We start from the raw sequence: 9,881 nt of genomic DNA, 5'->3' as shown, positions 1-9,881 counted from the left end.
AAAACTAATTACGTTTGGCTTTGACGACTTTAATGTATTCATGAACGTGTCTTTCACTAACTTAAAATATTCATGAATGTGTAATGAAAGGGAATGGAGTGGATTCACCTGGTCACAAGAATCAACGTCGGAACCACCGGTGGAGTGGATCTTGACCTTGATGAGAAATGACAAGAAGAAAAATGATTTGACAAAAAGATTTCAATACTCGATGTTTAGATCTGAAACGTAAAGAATCGAATTCAAATTCACCAGTGGAGTTGGTGTCGGACTCAGAGTTGGTGGCGGAGATATGAGAGGCAACAACCGGTGGAGTGGATCTTAACAGAGAAATGACCTCAAGAGAACTAGTTTGACGAGATTTCAGCGAAGTTTATATTTGAATTACCACTCGACCATGGTTGGGTTTGAGAGAGAGAAGAGTCAAAAACTTTGAATCGTGTCTCAATTTTTTTTTTGAAAAGGTAAATTAATATTCACGTGTCATTGATGGATGGTTAAGGGTACTGCCCAGTCACAACCAGTGACAACTTAAAAGTAAGAAAGGAGTCTTGCAATTTACCTTTCTGTCCAATTTTAGTAGACAGACAGATTTCACTACTTTATGTACTCATGGCACGTGGCATGCTGTAATTGGTTTTCACATGTTCATAATAACTACAAGTATATCTCAAAATTCCAATCCAAGTATAATATGAAGTCTCCAAGTATGATATGAAGTCTCTGGCAAGACATGGAAACATGTTATATGTTATTTGGCCCCCTGAATATGGACAACCAAAATGTAATAATTCCAGTTGGTGTAATGAAAGAATTATAGGTAGCAAGAACACCGCCATCTGTATTCATTCGTTCATTCTTCTGTCAGCGAACTTTAAATTTTCTTGCAAATCAAAACAAGCTGCTTTTGGAGGGTACCGGGACTTGCTAATGAATGAACATGTAGTTTCATTTACTCAGGTTTATGGTTTCACTAGTATGGATTTAGAGACGTCCAAATGGTTGAGACGACATGTTCCAATGAGATACTCAGGTAGCTCTTCTGGTGTATTAGCCTGCGTGCCAGAAAATATCATTGCTGGGTTGAATAATACAACAGCAATGAGCACACATAGGTGAAATAATAATTATTTGAAAATTTCATTTTGATACACGGTTTTGTAGCACACATTATGTGAGAGTTGCAGGTAGTTTACCTGTATTAGAAATGCCATCTCAATGACCAGATTGTTCAGGTAACCGAGAACAAGGCTGACCACACCTCGTGCAACAGTGGACGAGCCAATGTCAATCCCAAGCTGAAATAATTGGACATAGCGGCTATAGTGTTATGTTGTAGACAAGAGATCAACATGTCATACAATAGATGTGGAAGAAAGAAACAGAACTATCATCAGAATATCCCACTTTTGATGGAACATGTCTCATGAAATCATCGCACCAAAGGCATAAAAAGTAATGTCTCGACTATTCTTTTGCCTGGACGGTTGATACGTTTTGTGATACCAGAGCAGGCTTTAAGGTAAAGATGTTGCAGATGGCAAAAGTTATAGCTAATTCATTAATTACTTTAAAATTGAGAAAAAGGAGATAATATATTAAGAATTGAGGCATTTACCCAACCAAGATCAATCTATCAGGTGCTCAAAGATGTAATTAAGACTAAGAGAACTAATTAGTATGTACATAGAGCCTTTATTTTTTATGTTAAAGAATGATGTAACGAAATGAATCAGCGGATCAAGTTGGTAAACAACCCCATGCAATGAAAATGCATAGAAAACTCCTGTAGTACCAAACACTATACCTCCAAGTAGTTTTTCCCACGGAAATAATTAATTTCTAGCGCTTGGCCAATCAGACATGCCTTTTTTCCGACGCTTTGTTTGACTATCCATGAACCCTGAGAAACAAATATCATAATCAGTGAGATTTGCATAACTCCTATCCTTCTGTAAATAGGATACCATTCTCTAGTGGTTTTTCTCTATGAAGAATGAAGAAAAGAACTTGGTGGAGAAATTATTAGACGAAAGCAGGGTAAAATATTCACGAAAAGAGAAGGTCTAAGGAAAGGAACCACTGATAATTCAAATTATTTTAAGCATACTGTTTAAAAATAAATCACCTAAATACAATGTCCAATAAGTTAGATTGCTTCTGTATGAAAACATCACCTCAACATTACACAAGTTCTTAGAGATATGATCAACCAACCAAAGGGATGAAGTTGCCATAAGTTGAAATGGAATTTAAGAAAACAGTATTGAAGAATGCACATAAGACATACAAAAGTAAATAGAAAATGAAGTTCAGAAAACAGTATTTGAAAAATGCACCATCAGGTCTGAAATACAAGGATCTGGAGCAACTCATGTTACTTGCTTTATTCAATCAGAAGAGAGTGCAGTTATGTCTCACACTGACTGACAACTAGGTCACTGACCTTGGAGATGTATGGTATGAGCTTGAATCTTGGATTTCTGTAAGCATCATCTCCATTGACAAAACTTTCAAGCAAAGGAGCATCTTCCAAAGGAATGCTCATCATATAGTACAAAGCAAGGTTATATGTCGTCGAACCTGGGACCTAGTCCAACCAAATATTTCGCAAGTATTACGCAAGGACAACTGAGAACTTGTTTAAAATGATAGAAACTTGATTCACCTGTATGTTTATGACAAAGAAAAATTCGGGCCCCCCTTTAGCAGCATATTTCTGCATGGTAAACGTAAGAAACCTCTTTTTCAGCATCAGAGATCAATGTGCAACTTTTACAAGTGAATGATTACAAAAAGTTTACTAGAGAATATAAACTGTAGAGATATGTTCTAATAATGTCAAGACCTGAACAATACCCCCAGGACGGCCTCCAAGATCATCTTCTCGCTTGTCAGATCTCAACCAATCAGCACCTACCATTTCCATCAATGTACCTTTCGCCTTAATCTGGGGTGAACCATACAAAAAATTACCATAAACCCAATCCACACAATTTTATTCCTAAAAAAGTACTTCATTCAGACTATACATAAAAGCCAGTACTACATAGACAACTGATGAAAGCTCTGATTGAGGATGTCCGACACAAATACAAAAGAAAGTTCAGTTGGTAACAAGTTTGAAATATGGTAAATTATACGTAATTAGGATTTATCTACATCATTCTAAAAACAAATAAGCAATCAAAACGGAATGGCTTTATTTTTTAGGTGTGTAATGGGACCTTAAAAATTTCGATTTCAATGGAAAAAGATAACTGCAGTCCATTGTGATCTTGGAGATGCACAATAATGGTAAAATTAGAACCAAACACAGAAAAGACTCCGCATGATGAGTAACGAACAGTGATATGACAATCAATATTGAAATTCAAAAGGGGGGATCACCTTTTTTCTGTCATCCAAATATGTCTTTCCACGAATCAGAAATGTCGAAGGATCTGTTTCTGTCCAACTACAGAGCAAATTACAGGTAGAATCATTTGGAAGGGTGGATCCATAGTTGCATGACAGACTGTCTTCCCTTGATATCTCATGCAAATCAGCATAACCCTTTTTTTGAACTATAGCAACAACATGTCAATCTCATTAAGTTCAGAATCTTAGATCAAACTTCATCACTCTACTGTGAAGCGGGGGAAGTGGAAAAAATGAATGAAATAAATGAGTTTCGTACAAACCTGCAAGATCATGCAATTTTTTCACAAAGACAGCAGCAGTTGATAGTCTGGGTTGACGTGTATCCTGAAACACTCAACTAGTAAGTAACATATATTTTTTGAAAAATAAGAGTGGGAGAGAATCCTAAGGGTAGCATTTAAAACAAAGATTGGAAAATCCTCTCTTTTATTAACAATAAAGTAACCCTCAGCCTGAATAATTAAGTAAAAAAATTCAGCACTTCTTTTTCTTTTGGCAGAGAATTATATCCCTGATATCCAGCAGATTGAAATCGTCCATTCAGGAGTTGTTTCCTTTCACATATGATATAAAAATTTGTACCTAAAATTTATTTTAAAAAAAACATTGTGCCAACAGCCATATATAGCTTCCATTTATGTCGTTTTATACCCAGGGGCTGAGAGGTGTGCACTTGAGACACAACTGGTAGCCTCTGAATTTAACATATTCTGGTCATTAGTAAATGCGCCCAACAAAATTCCATCCTTCATCAAAAAAATATGCAATAGTGATAGCAAGTCAGTGGTACCTGTGAGTAAATTTCGGGACCAAAGTCAGAAGGCCAACCATTTTCTGACTGCTCATACTCCAGTGGTTCTGAGACATCAAAAAATTCATCTGCAGCATCATGTAATCCCATTAAACTTGAATGTTCAGAAGGTGTCTTAACAATTTCTTCCTCCACATCCTCCTTGCTATTCCCATTTTCCTGCCAAGTTCCAACTTCAACCTTCAGTTCATTTTTACTCTGCTGTAAGCTATTGCTGCTCATCAACTCATTTGATGAGAAATCAGGATGCGGACAATCTAACTTTGCTCTAAAGAGCTCCCGCAAGGCTAAAGAAAGGTAAACATTCATCAATTACAAGAAAAGAATAATCAAAATACACTAATAGATAAACAAAAGGGAATCTTGCTTAACGACTAGAGTTTGACTTTGAGCAATTTTTGTTTCAAAATTTCTATTATTGCATTGATTCGGTCATCCTTTTCATTTTTTTTAGGTAGTCATCTTCTTCATTATATGAAAACAATGATACCTTATATATCCAGCATCTAAAGAAAACCTAACATCTTAAAGATATGCATGAGCACTCAAAAAGTTGTAAAACCGAATTCTGAAATCAGAATTGGCACTGTGGAGACTTGAGAAAAACCATTTACAAACTACAAGCAAACAAAGACAAGGAACACACCAGAAAGTCTCCCCAGCATGCTTATTGTAATAGATCTGGCTGATGATGTCTTTATATATGATTTCCAGTATTTCCAATCAATAGCAAGCATATGCTTCACTACTGAACGTTTTCCTTCATTCACCGGAGATATAACATACCCTCCACCTGTGAGGAATACATATTATCATCCCTAGTCATCCAATTTCAAATCGCAAGCATTTTGGATTTAACACGGACTTGAAACTATAAAACAATATATAAGGAGCACAGATGACAGTGAGACAATAGGACCAGAAAACTATAACAAGAAACAATAAAATAGTCATGAGGCAGCAGATGTAAGCCAACAAATTGCAGGGACCGTGATAAGTCGCTCATGCTAGTCAGTATCATGGTATGCATTATGTATTTATGAGTTCTGACAAGTAACATGAAGAGTAAAGCATATACAGGAAACATTTCTGCACATTCTGAGCCAAACATACCAGCTAATATATCCCTGAATTTTAGTGCTGAAATTCATGATATAAATAACCATCAATTCCACATGAAAAACATACATTACTTTTAAGGCAGGCGCGTACATAATCCCTTTGAGGTGGACACTTCCGGTGAAAGACTGAATGGTACAGGATCACTGCAGGGAAAAAAAATTAGAACAATTGAAATCATAAGTAGTGTTTGTTCAATTTCAGCAAATTCTAGCATTACTGCATTACCATAGGTACCATCATCCTCCCTTCGCCAATAACGCCGTAACAGAAGATCTCTTCGCTTCATGCCCCTGCAACAAGCTTGATGCGTATAAACACTTGAAAACAATTATGAGGAACAGTTTTCATGCAGACAGAGATAAGAATCATACCATGGAAGCCAATGACGATGTAGAAGCTTGTGAACTATATCGGTATGACCGTCAACATGTTCAATCATACAACCCTTATAGAAACAGAAATCCCATCTGCACAGAGTAAACATAAACAGTTAAAACAAAGGATATACATCAACTGGATTCAACAAATTGACATTTATTGAATAATATATAACTCAACAAATGAAGACATCAAATTCATCAAGGCTAAGGCATTCAAACAGGGGAAGGCCGGTACCGTCACCGGAAAACAAAACAACAATAAAGGGCAACATGGGAGTTGCTAGCTCAAAATTTTTTATTGTCAAATGCTTCACTTAGGAAGGTAAGTTGTGTATCTTTGATACATGTTTAGTGATCCATGTTTTTTGAAGTTAAAATTTTCTAGAGAAATAAATTCCTCAAAAACTCCCTCACAGGTTTCCAATGCTGAAACAAAAAAGGAAAGAAAGAAATTAATAAAATGATCTCTCCATACATATATGTCTCTGTGGGTCTGTATAATAAATACACAAACAAACACACATGTGTGCATGCATGCATTCATGGGTGAGGATATGGTCCATCGAATATTGTCTATATGTGTCTTTTGACTTACTCTGATCTTGAAGGACCAAGAGACATCAGGGTTTGGAAAATAGCCTCAGAAGTTGCATCAACTACACCGACAGCCATTATTGCTGGATGATCATCCCACTGCAAAACATGAAAATGGTTGTAAATAAAGACGGTTTTGAAGACTTTAGTAGATTCATAAAATCAACCAACCTGCCCTTGAAATTCTTTATCCTTAGCTTCTTTAAATAATCTTAGACCTGCATTTTTTTGTTGTTAGACAAGGCATTTAGCCGGCTGCATAGCAGGACACGTATTGAGCTTAACCCATACCATTCTGGCAACCAAAAATCTTCCAGGGTGATGGTGCAACCACATCAGATGTCATAATATCACTGACAGAGGACGAACAGATACTCCAGTTTATAGATCGTGAATTCTTATAGGAACAGTTTAGCCTACATGGAATATAGACTGAAATTCAATTTCATGTCAACAATAATTAAAAAATTTAAACACACTGTCGATTGTTCTTGAAAATCATGAGTAACCTAATTTCTATTTAAAAATCACCCTAAGCACATTTTTATGACAACAGTAAGCAACACTTTGAAGTGTTCAAGAAAGCATACCATGGAAGATTTCATATCACACGGGCTTGGGTTCTAGGCATTTCATGTACGGATTATAATGTGTGGTCTGCACGGGATGGTAAGACCACCCCTTCTGTGGAGGCTGTGTTTAGGAAGATTCGGATTCATGTTCTTATGTGCTTACATTTCTTATACCCAGATGCTACTCATTTTGATATATTGAGTTAAGCTTGTATTTTCATCTCTTATCTTTTATTTATTTATTGATAAAAAAAATTACCCTAAGCACATGCGACCAACTCCACAGGATCAACAATCAAGCACTTCTAACTTATATTTATACCTCAACGACCTTGGTTCACTCCCAGAAAAGTCAAAATTCCTTTGATTCTGATCTGTCTGCATAGATTGGAAATTTATCAATTCTGTCATACACAATAACTTGGCGCACAATTGAAAGAGCAGTTTTGACCTTCAAAGCTGATTCCTGGAAGGAATGAATCCATTTTGCAGCTTCTTCTGGACTGTTTGCTCCTAACTACAAATTACAAAGTCTTTCTAATTATATTGACTCACAATCAACAGGACCAAATGGGATGAGAGATTGCACACCTTCAGTTGATCGTTGAGATTAGTGGTGTTGTACAGAGTGAAAGCAAAAATGACCTGCAAAGCACAAAATTGTAGCAAGAAAGTGATATTCACACAATTCAAACGGGAATATCTCTCTCATTCTCTTATGGAGCATGCAGTAGGTAAAATAAACTACAAATGGAACATTTCCACAAACAACCATGGCTCTGAGTATCTACCTTTCTTTGAATGCTCTCTCTCCCATTGTCAGTCACCCTTATGCAGGAATCAATAATTGCACTCCTAACAGGATCCTGCAGAAAAGTTAGACTGGGATTAGTCAGTTAATGCAGTCAGTATAAACAAAAATAATTAAGATATGATATGCACAAAAGTATTTATGAACCTCGTACTTATATTTACTTCATCATTGACATCTGAGAACAATTTTATGCCATGTAATTAAGCAGTTTAACTTCTGATTGGTATAAGCCAAAACCAATGGTATGCCAGTACCTCAACAGAAATACATAAACATTCATATAACCACTGAAATTGGAGGTAACTGTCAGGGACAACACAAATCAGTTTCTAAAGAGCATATTTTGTTGAAAGTTGAGATGATATGCAGCCTCCATTGAAACCAAATGCAAGACAATAAAACTGCAGCTTATCCATTTTATCGGCCCAAAAATATTTAACCACCATCAGTTAGATTCCTCTAGAAAACTTTACAATATACAAGGTTAGTGGACCAGTTTCTATTGTGCTTCTCTAACTTGCCTCCAGATTTCCCAATTCCCATCTTTTAAGTGCACCTATATACATACATAACCACTGTATCTTCTTGAGAAACTCGATTTTCAACCAAATAACTATAATGACTGGATTCTCAAAATCTACCAAGGAATGGACCAGATTGAAATAAGAACGAGAACATTCACTGCATACTGTCAAAGATCCTATAGAAAGCTTTCACGCAATTGAGAAACTCTAAAATGATTCTACATTCTACCAAATAAAGATGCTTTTCTATTCAGAAAGTAATGGCCAATCAACCTGTAATAGTTGCACAAGCACTAGGAGACAGTATCTAAGTAACATTGTTCTTACAAGCATGCTCTTGGAGTTAACATGATAATTATGGTAACCTGTAAATATTTACCAATCCAAGATACAAATTTCACATGTGTTTCACGTGCAATTATAACTCACACATAACAAAATGGCTATACAAACTGAATTTAGCAATACTAAGAGAATTGCTTAGTTGAATAGTGATGTGATGTGTTTCGTCAACGTACTAGGTGTAGGATATAAACGAAATCAAGAAATAATACCAATAATTAAAAGGGTGACACAAAAGAAAGTTCTAAAGATCCAATAACGTACTTCCCTCAAGTGGTAAAGGTGCGGCCGATGCACAGAAGGTGTAGTGATTCAAGTTTGAGTTTGTGTTCTCTATAGCTCTAGGTTTCTAGCGAATCAATTGATGTGGCCTGGGGGCTGGGACCGAGCTTACCACACAAACTCCAGATCTCACTTTATCTTTCAGTTTCATGCCTTATTATATTCTGTAATATTTCTCAACAATTCTTGATCCCGGCATTAAAAAATATTCTAAGCCATCAGCTATTATACAATTCCAGTTCACTCCGACGAACAGAATTTATCAGCGCAAAACAAACAAAACACAAATTTCCGGCAATGAGCCTAAATTGCCGCAAGAGCCACATACGGATCAAAACTTGAAGTTGTACCACAATATAGCGCTGGAAAAGACTAATCAAGAAAATAAAGTAAACCTCATCATTAGAAATCGGAACAGATCTGAAGCTCTTGAGTAGGTGATCTTGAAGAACGAAGTAGCGTTTTCTTGGATACTGAAACCCGATCCGATTGGAGCGAATCAAATACAACCACCCCTCCATTCTGCAACCATCACTCTGTGATACATCCATTTCCGCAGCTTGTTCCCAACAATCCTCAACAACCCAACTCCCAATCCCGCCGAAAACGCGCACAACACAGTCAAACTATAGTTTCAATGCGGTGAACTATCAGACCAAGCTCACGCACATTAACACAGAGGCACTGCTGCTGCTGCCGCCGCTGTTTTTTTTTTTCTTTTTACTTGCTTGTATGACAAATCTTTAAAGAAGGAATTCTTGCTTTATTTATGGAATTGCCAGTCAGAAAGAGGTTGCCGGCTCCGCTCGGCTTGCTTTCTCGTTCGTTTTGTCGCTTTCTTTTAGTTGGTTGGACGTTTGTCTTTACTCTCTACTAAATGTGAGAAAGGCTTCATCATGGCCCGGGACAAATGATTGATACCCGAAATGACGCTTCTGCCATCGTTCTTTTATTAATTTACACTCCGACCCTTCAAAAAATGCGATCCTATAAATATATTTTTTTTTATTTTCTTAG

At 36.6% G+C, this 9,881-nt stretch overlaps 1 protein-coding gene across 3 annotated transcripts; it reads right to left on the bottom strand.

The window, feature by feature from the left end:
• Positions 1–647: 647 nt before the first annotated feature.
• On the bottom strand, positions 648–9,723 carry LOC140808610 (protein ENHANCED DISEASE RESISTANCE 2-like). 3 transcript variants are annotated; one of them, XM_073165725.1, is made up of 21 exons: positions 9,260–9,719; positions 7,694–7,768; positions 7,494–7,547; positions 7,354–7,419; positions 7,225–7,280; positions 6,622–6,746; positions 6,502–6,548; positions 6,332–6,429; positions 5,728–5,823; positions 5,582–5,646; positions 5,428–5,499; positions 4,881–5,027; positions 4,214–4,521; positions 3,684–3,747; positions 3,391–3,566; positions 2,849–2,950; positions 2,669–2,719; positions 2,447–2,590; positions 1,808–1,903; positions 1,197–1,298; positions 648–1,055 (listed from the first exon to the last, which is right to left on the bottom strand). In XM_073165725.1, exons 1-21 carry the CDS (start codon positions 9,413–9,415, stop codon positions 963–965), a joined length of 2,193 nt encoding a protein of 730 aa, XP_073021826.1. In that variant the 5' UTR covers positions 9,416–9,719; the 3' UTR covers positions 648–962. The 3 variants fall into 3 exon arrangements, 2 of the variants coding, with proteins under 2 accessions (XP_073021826.1, XP_073021825.1); XM_073165724.1 differs by having other exon boundaries at positions 5,447–5,646; positions 9,260–9,720; XR_012112986.1 differs by lacking the exons at positions 648–1,055; positions 1,197–1,298 and having other exon boundaries at positions 1,884–1,903; positions 2,860–2,950; positions 5,447–5,646; positions 9,260–9,723.
• Positions 9,724–9,881: the final 158 nt, after the last annotated feature.

This window comes from Primulina eburnea, chromosome 13 (genome assembly GCF_022965805.1).
Source record: "Primulina eburnea isolate SZY01 chromosome 13, ASM2296580v1, whole genome shotgun sequence".
In the NCBI taxonomy this organism is placed as follows: domain Eukaryota; kingdom Viridiplantae; phylum Streptophyta; class Magnoliopsida; order Lamiales; family Gesneriaceae; genus Primulina; species Primulina eburnea.
Note: the sequence above shows the minus strand (reverse complement) of the source record. Positions and strands in the feature narration are given on the sequence as shown.